At 36.8% G+C, this 22,599-nt stretch overlaps 1 protein-coding gene across 1 annotated transcript in view; it reads left to right on the plus strand.

The window, feature by feature from the left end:
* SHOC2 (SHOC2 leucine rich repeat scaffold protein) overlaps positions 1–21,097 on the plus strand; it is a 41,196-nt gene extending 20,099 nt beyond the window's left edge. The window contains exons 3-8 of the mRNA XM_071749392.1: positions 6,526–6,656; positions 10,167–10,355; positions 11,654–11,776; positions 13,834–13,971; positions 14,432–14,549; positions 16,420–21,097. Of these exons, the coding sequence (XP_071605493.1) occupies positions 6,526–6,656; positions 10,167–10,355; positions 11,654–11,776; positions 13,834–13,971; positions 14,432–14,549; positions 16,420–16,628 (908 nt within the window). The 3' untranslated portion in view covers positions 16,629–21,097. The remainder of the gene's footprint in view (positions 1–6,525; positions 6,657–10,166; positions 10,356–11,653; positions 11,777–13,833; positions 13,972–14,431; positions 14,550–16,419) is intronic.
* Positions 21,098–22,599: the final 1,502 nt, after the last annotated feature.

A 22,599-nucleotide genomic window follows, 5' to 3' on the forward strand; every position in this document is an offset into this window, starting at 1 on the left:
ACTTTGATGAATGTGTGTTAAATGAAGCTGAATTTTTATAGCTTAGGCAGCTTCAGAAACATGTCACTAAGAGTTTGTGCTCCCCAGCCTCATGCAGGTGATGTGCATGGTGTGTGTCAGATACTTGAGCCTCTGTCACTCACTTTTTGCCAGCATCTTGCAAGCATCTTTCACACAGTCTGCAGTGATTATGGTTTTGAATCAGAGCTGAAAAATAACTGCTGACAGGGTCACGCCTTAGCCTTAATTTTGAAATAATGAGGGAAAACCTGTCTTTGGTTGATTCTGTTAGACTGAAAATAGATAGCAATCTCTCTGCTTTCTTCAAATGGCATTTAACCAACTAAGGATGGTAGAGATTAATTTTAAATTTAAGTTAAAGAGCTTTCTAGATGATTACATCTTTTATGAGAATTCCTAGACTTTATGTAAGAAGGATAATGCACCTTGGTTTGAGCAGGACAAAAACGATGGATCCTGCTGACCTTGTAATTTGTGAGTCTAAATCTGCTTTCTACAGTGGCCTCATATATAAGGAAGTATAGGTGGCTGGAAAGAAAAATTATTAAAATACACTAAAAATCATTTTACTGCTAAACCAGTTAAATCCAGAATTCATAAGTCACATTTTGTGTTGTGTTCAACTGTACCTTTGTATTTGGAAGAGTGTAATTATATTTCATGCTTTGGCTTTTGTAGTTGGCAGCAATGCTCAGGAGGACTTCTGTTCTCTTCCACAGTTTCCCTGAGTTGTTGCCCTCCCCATTCCATCACCTTTTAGTTCCAGTCCCGATTTTCCTAAAACATCAGCCTTTAGCCAGAGGCTGTGGAACATTCCCAGCCCTGTTTGTAGATAGGATTTGACCTCTCTGATGACTGACACCAGTTTACAGTCATACAAATCTATAGGCTTTGCTTTAGGAAGGAGTTGCTCCCAGATCAGATGAGTAGTTACTCAAGGGTTCTGTTCTCCTTTCCTCTGCACCATGCTCTTCAGGATGCTTTGCCAGATCAGTGACTTCACTCTGCCTCAGCACTGGGCACTGACAGACATCATCTCTGCTTCTGGAATGCAACTGAAGGTTAAAATGGTTTATCTGAACCCTTCTGTTTTACTCTACAGCTATCAGGGGAAATGGTTTGCTTTCTGACAAGAAAATAGATTAAATGTGTCAACAGTTCCTTTCACCTAAAAATCTGTGACAGGGTTCAACAGTTGTCATGGAATATGGCCAATATCTGGGAAAAAAAAAAAACAAACTACAAAGTGTGGTACATCTTCTGTGGCATCTTCTGACTTACTGCTATTTTAGGCCATATTGAAATATTTGAAGAGAGTGTTTAATTTCTGTGCATAGCTGGAAATCTCTAGCTTGTTTCTTCTGTGCAGTTTTCAACTCTTTTAAGGCTTTATGTCCCACCTGCTTTGTAACATAGTCATTGAACCTCTTTTGGCTTTTCATTCCATGTTGTCACCTTTGTTATTCTCTCCACAAGATTATATTAAGCTTAATTTGTGTTTGTTTCTTTGGGGTTTTGTAAGTGACAAAGTTTAATTTACTTGTTTACTTTTTTCAAATTTTAAATTTTGGATGTGCCTCTTGCTTTTCATATTTGTTAAAAGTGACATCTGTTGCCTTTTGTGTGCAAAACAGCTAATTTTTTTCTCTTAGAAGATGGTACCTTAGTGAATTAAGCGAACTGTGCTCTGTGAAATAGTGTGTGGGTCATGTAAAACATTTTTTAAGATATAGCTACTCACTAAAGTTTAGTGAAATCAAAAGCTAAGAATAGTTACAGAAGGCAGAAATATTGAATAGTGCCATGTTGGTTGTAGCAAGTTCTTGCAGTTATCTAAAGTGTGCTATCAGGTTTGTGTATACTTTTGATTACAATCTCATGGGGTTTTGATGTGCCTACTCTTGTAAGTCCAATTTGTGTTTTTGTAGTTATCTGCAGAAGAGTTTCTCTACTGAACAGATTTTAAATTGCTCTGTTGCTTCTTGTTTGTATAGAAGGCAGCAACTGATCCTGACAGCAAACTAACTTGATGAATTAAGCTATATGAAACAGATTATTATACCATCTTTTAGTAATCATGCAGTAATATTTTGCACTAATGACCCTTCATCCAAGGATAGGGAAACTGAAGGATTATTTGAACTAAGGAAGGGAAAGGAAGAGGTGTGATAAACCTCAGAAGAAGAGAACATTTGTCACTCCCTTTTAAAAGCACTGATAAGATTTTTGAATTAGGAATTTGGTTTTCTTTATATTATTCAGCAGACCAGGTCCCGTTTCTCTTGATTTTGAAGTACTCAAGAATGAGATGTATTGCTCCTACTTAGAGAACCACTTCAGGTGCTCTTTCTAAAAATCTGTGGTTTTGTAAGCATGGTTTTCTGCTTTATTTCCAGTCTTCCCTTCATTTTAGAATTGGCAAACACCTGATTTTCCTTTGACTAATGTTTTGAGGCACCTTTAATAAAGAATTTGATTAAAACTATCTATTTCGAATCCCATTTATAATAAGCTTAATGTTTCTGGATTTGAAGGCTTCCAAGTAATTTTTAATTCTTTTCTGTGTAAATTAAATAGCTAACCCTGAGAGAGAGAGAGATGCAGTCACTCTGATGAGGTGATTATGAATTCTGTAGTCATTTTGCTTCAACCCTGAGGACTGGGCAACGTGGAGCCCATTGCTGGGCATTATTACACTTTGCTAGTGAGAAAAGGAACCTGAAACAAAGTGGCTGTGTGACTCTGGTTCCCAAGAGTGATTCGTGCCAAAAGTTGAACTAAACCAATATTTCAGTGACTTTCTTGGGCTTTGATGTAAGTTTAAGGCGTAGGCTTGAATTCTGTATTTTTAGAAGTACAAATGGATGGGGTGATTGAGTTTACAAGGGTTTTTATAATGGACTTCCTAAAAAAAAAAAAAAAAATTGGAAGAGCTTTTGCTTCTTGCTTTTCCTGGTAGTAGGTGCTTTTCAGTTGCAGTTACCAAACTGTCATGTTCATGGACATCCAGTGCTTCATTTTCTGAGTCACTTTACCTGGGAGGCACTGTTTTAGAGGAACCACTGAGGTATGGGTTCAGTGACAAAAGTACAACCCCAAATGATCCTGATGACTGACTGAGGTGATTGTGTTCAGTTGTTACCTTACTTGCCTTCACCTGACAGCACATCAGCAGAGTACCTATTACTCTGCCATCTCTGAAACCAGTAGCTGAACTGGAGAAGGTGGAGATGAATGGAAGCCCTGTAAAGCAGGTCCAAGTGAATATCAGCTAGGTATATCAGGGAGCTGTAAATGGGATCAATTTTTACAGTAAAATTTAGCAACTTGTAACAGTTTCTGCTGTAAACTAGAGTTTGTCACTTGGTCAGAGCTGGTGAGAAGCCTGCAGATGTTAGCCAGGTGTCCCATGGAAGCAGATATTAACGTTACTGTACTGAGCATTCCTGTAAAAAAGAAGGAAGATAAATGCTCATAAGGGTTTCTTACTATGTTGTATTCACAATGAGGTGTGAATATGGACTCTAATGAGGATAAAAAAATACCTGAATCTTACTGACAGAAGCCTAAATGGCAACAAATTCTAAGTTGAAGTCAACCCATACTGCCTGCAGGCCAACAGGACAACAATTCCAGGATCAGAGGGAGAGGTGATACTGGTGAAGCCCCAGCTGGAATCTTGCTGCTCTGGTTGTCAGGAATAATTGTATTTAGTGGTATGGTGTGTAAAACAGTCACAGGGAGCCTGGCATACATAGAATGTGTCTTCACTTTTGCCTTTGCATACCTTGCCCATGGAAGAGAAAGATGAGTAGGAGAGAAGCTGTGATAAAGTTTTATTGAGAAATGCTACTTATTAAAAAAAAAAAAAAAGTTATTGAGAGCTGCTGCTTACGCCTCCTTTCTGATAATGCCACGAGGGTAGCCAGTGTGTGTCATTCCCTCCTGGAAAATTATGATAGAGTGTGATTCTCTCTAATGGCTGCTTTGTTTCATTTTTCTGAAATGCCACATTGCTGGTAGGATGAGAGCCATATACATACAACCTGTGCTCACAATCTGGGCACTGGCATAGCAACGTTGCATTGCTAAGCAACAGTTGGCATCACGCTGCCTGCTAGAGCTGTTTGTTCCCTGTTCATCTGACTTGCCTGAAAAATCCAGCATATAACTCAAAGTTTAAGGAGTAGAAAAGACCAGCAGATTGATACCTCGTTTTGTGCAAAGTTTGTCGTTTGATTTATTAGCAAAGCAGTAAATATTCCAAGAAATGCTGTCAGGGAGTGCTTTGTTCATCCCTAGGATGGTGAATCCTAATGCTCTTGATGCCTTGCAACAGGATGGCTGTTGTGTAAAGCAAGGCCAGTTTCCTAAACAGCCAGCAGTGTCAGATCTCCCCAAATATTACATGAAATAGCTCCATTACATATGAATGTGCATCTTCAAATGAGTCAATTGTAGGCTTCAAAGAGGTCTTATTTATTCTTAATTATTTCCTTTAGTACATACATGCACTATAGGATAACCTCAAAAGATGAAGAATTGTGCTCTGGAGAGCAATATTGGTAAAATCCAATACTGGATTTTAAATATCTTCTTTGGTTAAGGGGAGGCTTTCTTTGCTGTTTCTGCAGATGCCAATTGTTTACTTGCTCAGAAAAAGCACTTTAAAAATATAAATAAAAATCCCAATGCGAGATACTACTAGTCAGGCAGCTCCAGGTGACAACCTGTTGTTTTAGTTCTTGCTTCATTATTTACAATACTAAGTGAAATTTGTTGCTAAACTTCTTAGCTAAACATCAGATATGCACTGAAAATTCATTTTCTTTCTCCTTTCTTGATTTGTAGGACCTAAATAATTTTTTAGTATAACTGTGTGGAGTTTTTTTGTTTGCGTGGTTAGTTTTTGGTTTGTGGGTTTTTTTGGCTTTTTTGGGGGGTTTTTTGGGGTTGTTTTTTTGTTTTGTTTTGTTTTGGTGTTTTTTTGGGGGTGTTTTGTTTTTGTTTTTTTTTAACTTTGCTGGTCTTGTGACTCTCCATTCACTGTCCCTACAGTGAATCATACAGCATTCTTAATTTCCAGTTTTCATTAATGACATTTCCAGCTACTCAGTGATGTAGGATGATTCTTGCAGTAAATGTTGACGAAGTTATTATGGTATATTTTGGTCAAATTCAAGAAAGATATTATTTTGTTAATACATTTCCTCTGTCTAGTAGATCCCATTGTAGCATTTGTATTAATTTTCAGTCTCCTTTTGTTTCATTCTTTGCTTCCAAGCATATTTTGTATACATTCACTTCTTCTATAACCTTGCTATAAGTACAAATGCATAGATGTTAATATATCCTTCATTTCATAAGTAGTTATACTGTACGTATTAAGTTTCCCTTATCTTTTTAAGTTATTTCTCCTTATTCTTGCTGCTGTTTGCTAAATCTGATGTTTCTTTTCTAATGTGTCTTTTTGGTACTTCAGTCTGCAGAACAAATGTGTTGTGCCACGAGCAGTTGTAAAAGTGTAAAACAGCAAATGTTTTGCAGGGAACTGATTGCTTGTGTGAATCTGCTCACAATCCCCACTGGTGTGATCTGTGCAGATGCACAGCCACGTTTTCTGATCGTAGCCATGAGCCAGAAGACTGAGCTCTCTTCTTCATACTGTTTGCCAGTTGACTTTTCAGTGAAGTTCAGCATCTCACCACCAACAGGGGACTGGAAATGCCCCTTCACTATTTTGTTGAAAACCATCCTTGAGCAGCTGATTTTTGGTCTTGAGGACTTGATAGATTGTAAAAGTTAGAGCTAGAGGGAGCCTCAGATTGAATATTTTCAAGCTGCAAGTTTCTTAAGCATTTTTTTCCTGACAAACATGAATCAACAGGGGCTGTCAGCCTGGAGATATTCAGTAACATTTTTAGGTGCAGCTATTGCTGAGGTTTTTGCCAACTTCCTCCAGACTTTTCCTTTGGTATCATTCAGAAAACTTGCAATTATTATTATTGTTATCTTTAATTATTATTTTTAATATCACTTTAAAAGACGTTGCTGCTTGTGGAGAAAGCTGAAAAGGATGGTGAAAGGTTTTTTTCCCTGTAGAGGAAATTGTTTTGCCAGGACCCGAGCTGTGTGATGTGTGCCCAAGTTCTGGTAACATGAGTCATGGCATTGAATGATGCTAGCTGTAATTTTAAAAAGTAATTTTGGGGGCATCTGGAAAATGATGGAGTTGTTTGTTGGTGGGAAGAACAGGATGGAGTGACTTCTACAATAGGACCTAAGTCTGCACAATTTCAGAATATTTGATATGCACAGTCCACTTCTTCATGGTTGACTTCTCAGTTGGAAAGCACCGTAACTCATATATTGCCTCTTTTGGGATGATAGGTCCATTTTACCACATAAAAAGTTTGAAGTGTAGAGAGTGAGACAACAGAAGAATCAGGAGTCAAATATTTGTGTTAATCTAATGATATATTTGTATTTGTTTCCTACCTGCAGGAAATCTGTCCAGTCTAAGTCGTCTTGGCCTGAGGTACAATAGGCTGTCAGCAATTCCCAAGTCCTTAGCAAAATGCAGTGAACTTGATGAACTGAACCTGGAGAACAACAACATTTCTACTTTGCCAGAGGTGAGAATTAGAGGGAGTGGATTTGGGAGGGAATGTTGTAAGGCACTGGTGTTTTACAGAGGGATTGGAGCATGTCAAATTGTTTCATCTTGCATCATAGTTCTGAGGACTACCCATTGCTTTAATCTACATGAGTGTAATGGGAAATATTGCAATTCTGTACCTATTAGGTGTGCCTACTATAGAAAAACTGATGTCATACAACTTCAGTAAAAAGGAGAGCAATGCTTGTGATTCAATCTGCTGTTCTCAGTCTCTAGAAAATATTAAATCAAGAGTTCAGGTTCCTACCATTCAAACCAGCTAAGGGCTTGTTAGTGTTTCTGTTTCATGGAGGTAGGAAAGAAGTAGAAAAATGAAAAATGGTTTATCTCTTTCCCATCTAATTGAGATAGGAATGACCCTAAAGAGAATGGGTAAAGCTTGTCACAGCTACTTGGCCTCAGCATTCTTGTTTTAATGTGGGAAAGTGTGCTTTTGATACCAATGAGATGTTGTCTGGCAGCTTCTTGACACACCTCCTATCAGTTATAAAACATAAAAATCTGAATAATTTTTTCGTTTTCCAGTGACCTCTGAGGATCACAAGAGAGAGTTGAAAATAAGTCCATTTTCGTTTTATAGTAGCTGCACTTGATTATCTTATCTTGGTCTCTTGCTTCCAGCTTAGGGTGGGACCAAGAAGAATGTCCACAGTTAGAAGTTTTGGAGCCACTTTGTCAGTTTCTTTTAGTTGCATGTTCTCTGATCAGAGTGCTTTGCTAGCTCTGGGGTAGAGAGGCAGAAAGTCCCAGTGCCCAGTGCTTCTGTATATTTTTCTATACTCTCCTTAGATTTCTGTGAAAGGTGCCCCTGTAGACTCCATTTTCACAGTCCTGGAGAGCTGCAGTATTTGGTTACAGACCAAATTTTAAAATACAGCTTTAATGTTTGCAGACTTAAACTATTTCATGTGCTGGTTATACCTTTCATCCTGATTGTCCTTTTCTGACTTTCCTGAGATGGATTTTGCAGGGTAGCTGAGTATGAGATACTTGGCTGTGTACTGAAGGCTTCTGGTGCTAGTAAACATCTAGAGAAACTGTTGGACTTGAAGCATTAGCACCTGGGCAGGATTGCTCTGATGGCAGAAAAAAATCTGATGTGATTGATTCTTATTTTGCATTTTTCTTCCATTGCTTTAGAACTGTTTGGAGATGAAGGCTTCAGGACACAACATAGAATTTTATTCTGTTCTCTTTTAATGGTGGTCCAATCTGCTTTCCTAAGCTATTAAAAAAAATAATTCTAAATTATTAGTATCAAATAATTAAGAATTTATCTAAAGAGGTGTATAGGAAACTATACGTAGAAGAAAAAAGCAAAACACATTTGGAGTTAAGCATTTGTATTAACAAAGTGCAATAAATAACTACTTTCCTTCAGATAAATTTTTTAACCTATCAACGATAGGCAGAAAACAGAGAATTTAATAAATATTTGGGTAAAACTAATTTAAGAAAATGCAACTGACTGCAAGCCATCAAGCTGCTTTTAAGATGAGAGCTAAGCTGTCTACCCACCCCCCAGACGTGTTGTAAAAGCAGCTACGGTGTAATTACAAAAAGCTAACGTGAGGGATGATTACTTGCTTTAAAATATGTTCAGTCATAATGCAAAACTCTGGTTGTGCTGCCTTCTTCACATATATTTGCCAACAATATGTTAACACTTAAGCTGCTACCTCGCAGAAGTGTATAATTTATACTGTAATCTGTTTAAAGTAAAACATCATGTGCTCTAATACAAAGAACTGTAGTTTTAAAAGAAACTTCTGAATTTCAAAACATAGCTGAAGCTGTGCTGACACAATGCCTAATAAATATTTTATCTTAAAAGGATGGGCTGGGAGAAGGCAGCACTGCTACAGCTCTCAGAGATACAAGAGCATTGTTCTCTGTGTAGTGCCAAAGCTCTCTTGCTTCCCTTCAAGTGTGTTTAATTACTCTAGGCTATTAGAGTGTATTAGCTAACATTTTTAATATTTCTTTGTGTGGAAGCAGACTTCAGAAATGGCTTTTTGAAATGCCAAGATCCATTTGAAGCAATAAAGTGTGTCTGTAACAGAGCTGAGGGACTGCCTAACCCTAAGACAGAGAATATCTGTTAATTTAAGTTTATCTAGAAGCTGTATTTCCTAATCAAAGATTATACTAGTTAATGATTAGTTTAAATTAATACTGATTTGAGGATCCATTATTTTATCTTTAGAGGGAGAATTGCTTCACAGCTAAGATACCATCAGAATTTTATTTGAACATTTAACGTTTTTGTCACGAACCATAGACAAGTCCTTTATCGTGTTTTATTTAAAGTAGTGTTAATAAACTATTCAGAAAAGTAGCCAAAGTTTTCCTGGTGAAACAGCAAACTCGTGTTCTTAAAGCTTTTACAGTGAACATAGCACTGAAATTGCAATCCAGAAATCCTGAAATTACAAATATGGTTGGAATCATTATTTTGCTACTGTTCTTTCCTAAGGGCAGATGCTGCATCATTTATGGTATGTAATGCCACACATCTCAAGTTCTGTAATACCTAAACAAATAGGGCTGGCATAGTAATAAGTCAAGGTGACACTTAAGTAATTTGCATCTCATTATTCATCCCCACATTTCAAGCAATGTAAACTCTGAGATAAACTCTGAGGTCCAGGGTACTGAGATTTTAAGTCTGGTTACACTGCAGGGAAATGAGACTCAGGATTCAGTGGGAAACCGTTGATTTTTTTTTAATTTTTTTTATTTTTGGCTTGGGGGAAGGAGGAGAAAGAGAAGTGGAATAATAACTACTTAAGAATATTTTGGAGACAGGAAAAAAAATAAAGGACTTTCCAAACCCTTGCCTCCCCATTCCTTTTCTCTGTCCTGCCTGGTTGTCTGAAAGTGTTAGAGCCTAAAAGGAAACTTCTTGGTACCAGGTGTGTTCACCTTATGGATTGTTAATGCATTAACAAAGATTTGTACTGAAGTATCAAAGACCTGTTTGAGCATCAGTTCTTGCTCTTCTTTGGGCCCCACCCTCAGCTGTGAGGAGAAACCAGAATGGAGCTCAGCCTGGGTGTTTATGGCCAAAAATCCACAACTTTTCTGCAGGATGGACCCTCTGCTGCTGCCCCTTGAGCTCCTCAGAGTTCCTCAGGTGTAGCAATGTGTTACTAAAAAAATTCTTTTCAAAGGAGAAAAGAGTTAGAAACCTAAATTTCTGCTTGTAAGTGTGATAGGTTTGGGGTTTTTTTGTATCTAGTAGTAGTATGTAAGGAGAAAGGAGGAAAGTAAAATAAAGGCTGCTGACTGTGAGCAGGGAATGTTGCTGTTGGAAGTTTTATCACATTTAACACTGCTTTATGTGTTGCAACACTTATTTAGGGGGAGGACTTGAGGGGGGGAAGAACATCAGACCCATGAGAGAAAAAAGATGTATTGAAATAAATCTGTCTTAAGTTCCTGGGTGGTTTTCTTCTCTCTACAGGGTCTTTTATCCAGCCTTGTCAAACTGACTAGTTTAACACTGGCCAGGAACTGCTTCCAGTCCTATCCCGTGGGTGGCCCGTCCCAGTTCTCCACAATCTACTCTCTCAATATGGAGCACAACCGCATCAATAAAATCCCCTTTGGAATTTTCTCTAGAGCTAAAGTATTAAGTAAGCTGAACATGAAGGTGAGGCACAGAAACATGCTACTGTGTGTAAAATCAATGAGGGGCACTGTTAGCTGTTCCATGAATTCCAGCAAACTTAAATGATAGAAGGAAGGAATTGATCACACTCGAGTGGGTATTGCTGCTGTCTGTATAGGGACAAATTCTGTGTTGGTTCAGAAATGCACATCAAGATGTTAATGATTTGTCTTTATTACTCAAGCTTTTGTCACATTCTCTTAAGTATGAACTTGAAAATAAGAGAGTTGGTTGCAAAGTTCTTGAATATTCGCATGGGACATGAACATGTAGAGTGACTTATTTCTTTCCCCCTCTCTACTGTTGCAGTTTGGATTATAAACAAGATTATGGAATTTTTTTTTTTTTAATATATTCATTCAAAACCTAAGTTTAGAGACTTTTGGCAGTAGTTGTAGAGCACAGAAAAAGAAACTTTAACTCTGTGCTACAAACACTTAGAGTAAGAAGAACTAGGAAAAATAGATTGTTTTTCTGTGAATGAGTTTGTTTCAAGTTCTTACATTATTTTAAAAAAATAACCAATGTATGAGCAGTAGCTAAGATGAGCTACTGCTGTAGAACACTTTCTGGCCCCTAGGTAACATGATTTTTATATCACATATGCCTTTGTAACTTTGCATGTTTTCCAAGACTTTTTAGATTTATTTATTTTTTTTTAGTGTCTGGTCTAGATCAAATTTTGTAGCAATGTTTTGAGCAGTAAGATGTTCAGATCAATTTATATTTTCTTTATGGTATGTTTGGTGTTTTTTTCTATGTTTTGTTGTTGTGGGGGTTTTTTTGTTGTGTTGTTTTTCCTTTTAGCAAACTCCATGTGTTCTTAGGATTCCAGCACTGCTATTAGCACCTTTATGAATTATGGTGAATTTTCTGTTCCTTTATTTCCCACCCTTTGTTGCATTCAGCAAAGAAAGGACAGAAAATGTTTTAACAACTGAGATACATGAGATATTGAGAAATTTTTCCACTTCAGTTCATATTAGTAAGATGGAATCAATTCTGTAACTCTAGTTTGGGACTGCTAAAAATATGATTTTTATTTAAAAAATTATTTATATTAAAATATATTAAATATACTGTATATAAAATGCATATTAAATATATTAAATTATTTACATTAAAATATTACTTTTATTATTAGCCAAAAGTATTTGGCTAACTAAAAACCTTATTCCTCTGATTTTAAGTATTGATTATTTTGTTAAGAAATATTTTGTAAGCAATTTAATTTCTTCTTGCAAGCTCAGACCCTGACTGCTTGATATGTTAAATCACAGGACAATCAGCTGACCTCTCTCCCCTTGGACTTTGGGACTTGGACTAGTATGGTAGAACTCAACTTAGCAACTAACCAGCTCACAAAAATCCCTGAGGATGTATCTGGGCTTGTTTCTCTTGAGGTGAGAAGAGTATGAATGAACATCTAAGTGAAACTCTACACATAGGCATTCTCTGCTTCAGGTTTAATTAATATTACTTTGGGGTCAAATGAAGCCAAGTAAATACATATATGCTGTTTAGATAAACGTGGTTGTTGTTAACAGTTCTTTTGAATGTTGTTCTTTAGGCTCTAGATGAGTGTCTGCACAAAGAGCTAAGTTTTTAGCCATGTAGAAAGAAACTTCTTCCAAACAGGAAGTTAACTGCTGTAAAGGAGATGACACCAAACTCAGTTTGATTTTTTTGGAGAGACCAGCATGGAAACATAATGGATCTGGAAAATGTAATGAAGGGGTCTACAGCCAGAGGTGACTTGAATGGGAACCTTTTAGGCAGCCAGGTGGGACATCTCAGCCTCCGAGTGGGAAGAACTTGTAGGTTGAAGCCATGAATGAAACCTGTTGTGTCCTCTGTTCCCAAGGTGCCACCAGCAGAAGCAAATTTAATTGCCTTGGAGGGTCATAAAGGTAGAGGTGCTTGTTTGGGTAGCTGAGGGGACCTTCTGGCCTCTGTGAGCTGCTGGGAAAAATCAAAGCACAGTAACCCATGGCCTATTTGAAATTGCAGATTTCCAGTGTGACTGCTGCTCTTGATACTCATTAGTCCTGTAGTTTGGGGAAAATATTATATGGAAAAGAAAAGCTATTTAGTAGCCCACTTCCCTTTAAGTTAAGGCTGTGATGGATGTGATTGGGAAGTTAGTAACCTCTAACAAGTGGATTTGCTGGTGGTCTGCCAGCTGCCAAAGCTGGAGAGCTGCATGGTCCACAGACCCATTAGCACTGTTTTGCTCTGTAATTAAAGAATAAAATACAAAGAACTATTTGGGCTGTGTTTACACAAAAGTGAAGGTTCCCACAGCAGTGTTAAGTCAGCTGCATTGCATGTAGGTAATATTTTCTGTTCCTGCCTTTGTTTCATGATACGTGATTAAAATGTTACTATTCTTATCATTCTGTGTATTTCATAGCACATAAAGGAAGGCCACCAAAATACTCCTTGTGCTCATGCTAGGATTTTGGCTTTTATTCATTTTGATTTTCACCTTGATTTTTAGCCTTGCTTTCTATTGTGTTCCTGCCCTTGGTGTTACTTGGGGCTAGTGAGAGCTGGGAGGGGTAGAAGCCAGGAATTTGCAGTCTGGGCTGGCTTAGCAGAGGGCTGTGTGTGGCTTGTGTGAGGGTCCACACTGAGTGCTCTCTCATATCCTTGTGTTTCTGTGTTTCCTTGTTAAATAACTAGACAATAGCATTGTTTAAGTGGTAATTAATTACCTTACTGGGTTGGTGTGAGGCTTGATTACTTATCAGAACTGTTAAGCTTTGGAGGATAAATCTTATGCCTCCTCTAATCCTTGTTAGCTTGCATGGGCTGTAATGCTCTGTTGACTGATGTTGCAAATAAATCTACTTTTCTTGGGCCTAAATATTTATGATTCAACTTAGAAAGGAGGAGAGAAACAAAAGGATAACTCTTTAGTAGGGGCCCATATGTGGTAGGAGACCATTTTGAAAAGCCAGTGAATTTTCATGCAGCCTTCTTCTTAGGTGCTCTGATCTGTATGTTTATGTCCTCCTGCTCCTAACCAAAGGGACTTTGGGAGAAGAGAAGTATTAAACTTTTAAAGGAGGACTTGGCAAGCACAGCAAATAATGTAACACACAGTTATGTGATAGCTATAAGGGGGGATAACAAAATGATAGGGAATTTCAGGAAAAAATTGTTTTTCTTTGGTCATTTGAAGAAATAAGGTGTATTTGCTCTGCACTTATTGTTATGCAAAGTAATATTTGAAAGAATTTTGTCATAAAGCTGTGTATTTGTGTAATTAAAAACTTTTTAAAAAATGGTGTTAATCACATTTTTTCAATTCAGTTTGCTTCCATAATTTGAATGAAGGCTAATATTGGATTCCGTTAGTTGAGAATAAAAAAAGATCTTGTCTGAATTGTTATCTACCACTTGTATTGCTGAAATCCTATGTGTTTGGTTTTTGCTTGTTTGTTTTTGGTTTTAGGTTCTTATCTTGTCAAACAATCTACTAAAGAAACTTCCCCATGGAATTGGAAATCTACGGAAACTCCGAGAGCTCGATCTAGAGGAAAACAAACTGGAATCCTTGCCAAATGAAATAGCTTACCTCAAGGACCTGCAGGTGAAACAATAATGGGCAGAGATAAACATCTTGTGTCCTTTATTTACACCATACTAATTTAATTACAGCTAGTTTGATGAGGGCAACTATTTGGGAAATGGACAAAGAACCTAAAGTTCATGTCTTGTGCAACCTGATCCACAATCTGTCTTCACTAAGGCTTTATTTCACAGATTTACTGGTTAATCCTGAACAAATTTTGAAGAGTTTAACTGTTATAATACTGCCACAGGAGTAGTTTCTACTTTCAGTCATGTTCATGAGAGCTTTTATATTTAGGCATCTATTTTACTATGCACTATTTTATTTTTATGTTTAGTAATGCTTAATAGGGGTGTGAATTGTTACTGAAGGGTAGAATTTTTTTTGTTGTTCAAATACAGCTATATATCTTGTCACTTTGTCATTCAAAGCTAAAGTCATTAAATTAATATTTATCATTTTTTTCCCCTCCCCTTAGAAATTGGTTCTGACTAATAATCAGTTGACCACCCTTCCCAGAGGTATTGGTCACCTTACCAATCTGACACACCTTGGGCTTGGAGAGAATCTTCTCACACACCTTCCTGAGGAAATTGGTAAGTTCCCTTTTTCTGTTTTTGTGCAGTGTGCCTGAGCCAAAGCAGTTATTGACATGTAAGACAGGCATTTACTGTGCTTGTAAGTAAAGGCCACAAAATTCATATAAATCTTCTAGATTTACACATCCTGATGTGAACCGTGTGCCACGGGAACAGCACTTTAGTGTATGGTATTTATCTTGCTGAACTGTAGTGATACAAATCATGGAGTTTTTTTCAGTTCTTCTGCAGAAAGCTGCTGAAAACACATTAAATCTGAAGGTTAAGATTTCTTTTCTCTTCAGATTATCTCAATTTCCATATTATTAATCACTTAATAAACCTGTCCTTGGAGAGAGAAAGGAAACACCAGTCACAGTCCTGTTCTAATTCCATGGTGTAGACAAAAACGTTGTGTAAGGTGTATACAGCTGAAGCAAACATTTCTGCTGATAGTCTCCCTGCTGACACTTCTACTTAGAGACCATCATACTGTTTTTCATCTTGATGAGATAAGAAAAGGAAGTGATGAGGAGGAAATCTACAGCAAGAGAGTAATAGGACTTGTTTGGTCTACTTGAGACATCCGGAGAAAATGGCATTCAAAGCTTCTGAAACTGAGAAACCCCTGTTCCTTTTGGAGCTGGTTGCAAGAACCTCCCAGAGCATGGTTCTGAGGACTTGAGTTAAAATCTTAAAGCTATAGCTGGTTATGGAGGAAAAAAATATGGGAGCAGGTACACAAAGCAGAATGTGGTCCAAACCAGTGATACAGATGGAGAAAGCTGGAACATCTGTCTCACAGAGCATTACTGAGAAGCTGTTTCAGCTTTTGCTTCTTAGTGTGAGGAGGGCCTAAACCAAGCTAGATCTGGAGCTTTGTAACTGAGTTCATAAGTTAGTGGAAAGAGTTTGGATACTGTGGAAACAAGCTGCAGAACTAAAGTATGAAACTAAACTTGAAATTCTGTTGTACAAGTACAATTTGGTTATTGAAGCTGGTTGCTGTGACAGAAAATAGTTATTTTCAGGTGTGACTGCTTCATCTAAAGTTATCAGCCACTTCCCATGATTTCCTAGCCTTTCTTTTTTGTTGGTTTTCCATGCCTTGAGCCCTGGCTGCAGCTTTCTCTTGTAAAAGATTGAATTACTCTTCGGATATATAGGAGATGCTTATGGTATATAAGATTGGAAAACAAGAAATGTTTTTAGGAAGACTTGTATGGAGCACTTTGGAGTATATTTCAAAGATATAGACTGATTTTTTGATGTTAGGTTGCTGCAGAGGAAGGCAAAGCTTAAGAAGAAATTAATTAATTTTCCATCTTCTGGTTAATCTGTACTTCAGTATCTGTAGTAGAGGCAGGTGGTGAAATTTGAATTTGGGAGGAATTTGTTCCATTTAATTAATTCACTGCTGTGGACAGATCTCTCCTGCTTTCTTCTTGTGGTGCACTGTTAGAGATTCAGGTCTTTAATGTACAAGTTCTAATTAAATAAAAGGTGTGTCATAGATATTTTTATAGAGATAATACATACTGTATGGTATAAACATTTTCTAGGCTCTTCTAACTGGATAGCTCTTCAACATTGTCTGCAATTGCAAAGCACTTGGTGTAGTAGCCATGATCTCTCATTTCTCTTATTCTGTGTAATCTTTGTTCAGTTGTGATCTAAAGGAGATGTAGTAATGAATATTTTCATGGGGAAATTAAAGCAAATTGTTTCTTGCTTGGGTGCCTGTGCTTGAAAGTAGGAGTTGAGAGGAGTAACTGACTCTGTATGATACATAGGCAAGAATCCCCAAGCAGGCTTAGAGCCTCTATGGAAAAGTTTTAAACTGCACGAATCAAAACATTACTACTTTGTATTGTTTTATTTTAACCAGGTACACTGGAGAATCTGGAAGAACTGTATTTGAATGACAACCCCAATCTGCACAGCCTTCCCTTTGAGCTGGCTCTTTGCAGCAAACTGTCAATAATGAGCATTGAGAACTGCCCGCTCAGCCACCTCCCACCTCAGATTGTTGCAGGAGGACCCTCCTTCATCATTCAGTTCCTAAAAATGCAGGGACCATATCGTGCCATGGTCTGATGCTAATTGGATTGTCCAATACACTGTACAAAATACAAACTGCATTAATGTTGTAATTGTCTGTATATGTATATATAATATAATATATGTGGTTTATATTATATTATATATATATATAAAAATATAAATAATATAAAAAGGCAAATTTAAGACTGCATTGTGTTTCTGCTAATAGAGGAATCATAGCCATTTAGATTTTTTTTATTCTGTAAAAATGCTTGTCTAAGTTTTCTTTGCTGAATTTGATGGAAGTTGTCTGAATAATCTGGTAATGCCAGTTCATTTAAAGCAGTTGCCAATGAACTCAAAGTTTAAATTTAAGGGACAAAAAATAGTTTTGCTTAGACTTACTTTCAGTTAAGAGAAATGTATAACCTTTATATAATGAACTTTTCTGTTTTCCTCCCTCCTTTTTTTTTTTTTTTTTTTTTTTTGTCAAAACTGAAAAAGGGTCATGTGTCCTGAGGTTGGGATTTTCTTTTAACTTATTTGAGATTTGAAGCAAATGGTGTTTTTATATTGTTTACAGTCAGAGTAAATCACTGGATTTTGTTTTATTCTGATTTGCTCTGTTTTAATCAATCATATCTAGAATTTCTATGCCTCTGCTGATGAATTTTTATCAACCGGTTTGTATACTAAAAACATACTCATCAGAACAACTGGCAGGTGAAAAGGATGCAGTCAAAACAAAAGAAAAAGAGAAGAAAAAAGCTTGAATTCCTTAAGTCTTGCTTCCCTGAGTTATCAGTTGCAGGCATAACATATCTGAACTGAGCCTTTTGCAGTTGGTCTTTTCTAGCACAAGTAAATCTTTTCAGATTGGTAAAAAAATGTTCTATATACTCAGTGAAGAGCGGTTTTCATTTGGTGAAGAACCAATTCCATGGGATCTAACAGTACAGTTAAGTGGCAAGGAAATAATATATATGTACATTTTTATTACAATGTTGAGTCATAAACTACAACAGGCAATTTTAAGGATTCCTTATAGTCCTTGTACAATAAATGAATGTGTCTTACTTTTAAACACTGCAATATATGTAAGTTTTAAGGTTGGTTAACAATGTACTATGGTTTTATATCTTGACTTGCCTTGTACCTCCTTCCATTATGGAACTTCTGTGTCCAAGCACAATATCTTCACACTGTGCTGTTTTGCTGCTGAACTAAATGCACTTTTCCCCACAGCTGGGGCACTTGCTTCAAAATAGTCAGTTCAGTATCTTGATTATTCTTTTTTAACTTCATCCTATCTGTTTCAGTATTAAACCAATCTGTTAAAAAAGAGGCACCTTTTTCATTTGTGCACAGGTGTTGGTAGCTCAAGAGAAACACTGTAAGTAGTGGACATTCAGGTTTATCATGACTTTCTGGGTTGTTTTAAAAGGCAGAAGATGCTTCAGGGAGATTTACACTGTCACTGCACTCGTGGGCCCAGCAGTCCTTTTTCAGGAGGGCAGGAACTGGGGGCATTGTGTTCCATGGTGACTCAAGAACTGTCCAATTCTGCTGCTGGCTTGGTGTGACTTAGAGGACTGAACCTTTCTGAACAAAATCAAGTCAACTGATGCCATGGGAAATCTGTTTCACATGCAGACTTTTGGGGAATGTTATTTCTGGCTTTCAGGCGTGCTTACCTAGACATATTGCCTTGACCTATTTGCATTCTGTTTTTATCATATGAACTTCATTAACAAGGAGTAAGCTTAAGTGGAAGGCAGGTGGAGATATAAAACCTTAGAGGGCTTAAACGTGCTGTAAAACTATTGTAGATGTCACTGGATTTTACTAAGTAATATTCTATTCTTTTTCACACACTCTGTTGTCTGCCTCCCCCCCCCCCCTTTTTGTTTTTTTGTTTTTTTTTTCTTTTTTTTTTTACATCTACTGTAGCTTTTCAGTTTAGATGTAAGTTTGTAAAAGGAGAGTTCCTTACAGTTTTGCCTGAATTAATCTTTCTCAGCATTAAGGTGTTAAAATATGAAGATGCTGAAATACTTAGTATCAAGACTGTAATCTAACTTCTGACTATACTGCTAAATCTGTCTCTGTGCCCCCAGGTCACAGGGGAAATTGGTTTGATTAATATGGTTCCTTAAACCAAAAGTGGCCCCTCCTGTGTTTCCAAGCATCTTGGTTTTATTCCCTGTCTGCTCCTCAATCCCATTTTTATAAAAGTTGATGGGATTGAATTTGCTTGGTTTGTAAGTATGTTGATTATTCACCTTGGTAAGGTAGATGGTTAATGACTGTATGATTGGAGCTGACCCTCTCTCAGATAAATTCCTGTGGAGAAGTTGGCTACCAAAATAGTGCTCATTACACTCACTTAAAAACAAACTATTCTTTTCATTACACTTATAGGAGTAAATCTATGTTTTAATTCATACTATATTAAAAACAGGATATTTTTTCAAACTATCTTTGTGCTGGTATGGTTGTTGCAATGCCAGATAATCCTGAGCACTGTTTTAGGGGTTTATTTTATATAATCTGAGATCAATGCTTATTTTTTCAGAATCTTGAGAGTTTTGCATAAAATCAGTGTAAGGGAAGTTCTGATACAGAAGAAATCAGCTCAGAAAAATTTGAGAAGTTCTTTTAAATTATCTCAAATTTTACATATTAAATGTGTGTTATGGGTTGGGAATAGATGCATATAAATCCATATAAATACATACATGGATTTCTATCAAAATCTATTCACAGACCCATATAAATCCAGCTTTTTTTGGTCACTCAAAACAGTCTTGCATCCTGACACAACAGACTTTTGCATTTTCTAGCATGCTGGAAATGTTAACTGGTACAGATTCTAAATAGTATATAATGCCTGATGACACTCAGTTGGACACATGATGGCTTATACATGTTTAAGAATTTTGTCTGGCCTAATTAAAATATGAAAGGACTTCATCCTAACAAGTGTATGTATGTATGCATACATACATATATGTAGATGTGTATCTATGTATGGATGAACACACAGACAAGGTGAAGAAATTAATTCTTTATGGCATCTTTGAAAACAAAATGGAGAAACAGGTGATTCCCAGATACTTGTATTAAATATTTATGCTCCTTGCCATAGTGGGGAAAATAACTTAGAAGGGTTATTGAGAAGTGTGACAATCTTTACTTTGAGGTGAAAATCATAACCTTGACTGCTCGCCCCCAGATAAAATACCAGTTTGTGTCTATGTACATAAGAATGTGTACATATACTTTAAAGACACTATCCTCAATCATGCCTTGATTTGACAAGCTAAATTACTGTACTAGAGAATAGATAGTATTATGGAGGTCTGGTATAGTGTAAAGCAGATTAGGGATTTGTTAAATAATGAAAAGAAGGAATAATTGCTGCTGTGTCTCATGGTGGTCAGAAGTTGCGTTTAAATTTACTAAGTAGCAAGTTGTTTGGTAAATCTTTTTTAAAAAATGCTTTCTTTTATTATAAACCCATTAAAATTCTGTCTCTGGCTGTCCCATATTTCAGTTTATCACCAGAGCTGTCTTGTAGAAATGCAGTGCAAATCCTGCATGTAAAGGTGGGTCACACGGTTGGATAATTGGCATTTGACTGTTTGCCAGATGCTTTTGGAAACTTGGAAATTCATGCACCCTTCATAGAAAGAGATTAGGGTTGTGGAATATTTGTTTCTGTGCCTCTCTTGGATTTAGATTTTCTCTGCAGTTTTGTCCATCTTTTGCTAATGTTATGTGAGAAAGTGCATGTTCAGACTTCTTGAAGGTCGTGTTTGCTCATATACATGATTTAGTAAATTAGTAATGAAACTGTCTGGCTGGTTTGCACTTAAACCCATCGTGTCACCTGGAATTCAAGTATCATCTTTAATCCTGGGAGTTTGAAAAATACCTTTTATTTAACAATTTGCGAAAAATTGAAAGATTATTTTTTCCTTTTTAAAAAAAAAAAAAAAAAAAAAAAAGAAAAAAAGCCAAATTAAATTTCTGGATGAGTACAAACTCAAATCAAGGGAGTCTTCCTATCTGTATGCAACTAATAATTTTCATGTAGTCAGTACGATACCTCAGTTGTATCAAATTGGCAGGCCAGGAAAGCTTCTAATTAGAAATGTGCAGTTGGCAGTAATTTGCACAACATAAACTTCAAGGCACAGTAAGGACAGTTGCAAACAATTTATAGTATCTGCAAATGGTTTATTTTTTGTTAGCAAAGATCAGAAAATTATGTTTATTATTCTGATGTTTAGGTCTTAACCAGGACTGCAAAGGACTTTTTGCTGTGGAAAAATACCAGACCACACTAATTTTGTGGTTAAAAGTTAAACAAGAGTGTAAACAGTCTACAAAAAAAAATGTACTTTTAATCTGAATTATTGTAATGTTGATTGTTATGTCTATATAAAAGATTGCCTTGCTTTTTTATAAGAGTCATTCTGTATCAATGCATTCATTATAAATAGTATATTTGTAAATAAGCTGCCACTGAGTCTTTTGAAGTTTTCTAGTATTTCTAGTCTAATGTTAACTTGGATGTAACTCATACTTTTGCAGTGCCCCAATTTATCAGGTACTGTTTTCTCAGTATATACTTGTCACTCTTTAAAGATGGGTTGCCACCCCTGAAGAAAAATACAGAATTTCTTGTATAGCAATTACAGGACACTTTGAAAGTTGCACGATAGTAACTGCTTTACTCAGAGACAGGCTTTTAAAAAGCAAATGTTGGTAAAATCTTTTGTTCTGTTGTAGTACAGAAAAAAAGAATCAACTACTGAAAAAGAATCAACAGACCTTTCTCTCTGAAATAGAAAATAAATCTTGCATTTTAGTGAAAAATGCATTTCAGCAATAAAAAATATCAAAGTAGGTGTACGATTCTGGTGCCTAAGAGACAAACACCTGCATTACAACTTCTGGTTTGATAAAATACACCATTGCCAGGCTGACATGGCAGCTCTGAAGTGATGTCTTGTGACTCTGTAAGGCTCATTTTGATAGGCACTGTTGGAAGAGGGACTTTCTTACATCATGTCCTACAAACAAAAAAATGCAGGAATCCTTTGAAGTCGGGATGGAAAGGCTGCAGCAGTTTGGATACAGCGATGATGGGGAGGGTATGGGTGCACTTTGTGTGGTTTTAAAACCTGCCACTGTTTTTCTTAGTGTGCAGCAGTCACTCCTGCACTGAGCTGAGTGCCCCTGTCCTTACATCAGATCTCTGCTGATTAAAATCAGTAGGAGGTCTGATCAACCTGCCTGGAGGTCTGTCTTTGAGTTGCCCCCATCCCTGGTACTACAGGTGATGCAGCAATCTGGAAATTCAGGCTAAGGAAATGTCCAACCATCCCTCAGGCCACGTTGGCCCAGGTACCATCCCTGCCCAGTCTGGCAGAGCTCTGCTCAACACAACTGGGACCTGCAGCTCCTTCTTCCTGCAGCTCCAGACCTCACCAGCCAGAGCCTGACTGGCTTGTGAAAAGGGAAGCAGCATCTCTACCCCTGCACTTTAGTAGCCTTTGATAGATCTGGCAAATTCACAGAAGAAAGTGCTTACTTTTATTTATTTTAATTACTATATATATGTATTTATTTTTTTAATTCTAAATTCCTAAATCTATTTGTATTTCTGGCCTCTGCAGCATCCTGTGTCTAATAATTCCACAATATAATTATCTGCTGGGTGAAAAATTACTTCCTTTCGTTTGCTTCGGACCACATCACCTTATTTCATTTGGTGACTCCTAGTTCTTGTATTCTGAGAAATTAATTAACAGTCTTTCTTTTTCCTGCTCATGCTTTTTACTACTCTTGAGAGTCTTTTTTCATAAATGGCAGCAGTTTATCTTCAACTCATAGTTTGTTTTTTCTCTTGAAAAAAAAAACCCCTTAGTTTCTGTGATATTTCTTGTTTCTTTTCTCTATACTTTTCTAATTTCAGCTCTGATTCTTTTTCCTAATTCATGGCTTTTAGTGAGCT

Source organism: Heliangelus exortis, chromosome 7, assembly GCF_036169615.1.
Source record: "Heliangelus exortis chromosome 7, bHelExo1.hap1, whole genome shotgun sequence".
Lineage (NCBI taxonomy): Eukaryota > Metazoa > Chordata > Aves > Apodiformes > Trochilidae > Heliangelus > Heliangelus exortis.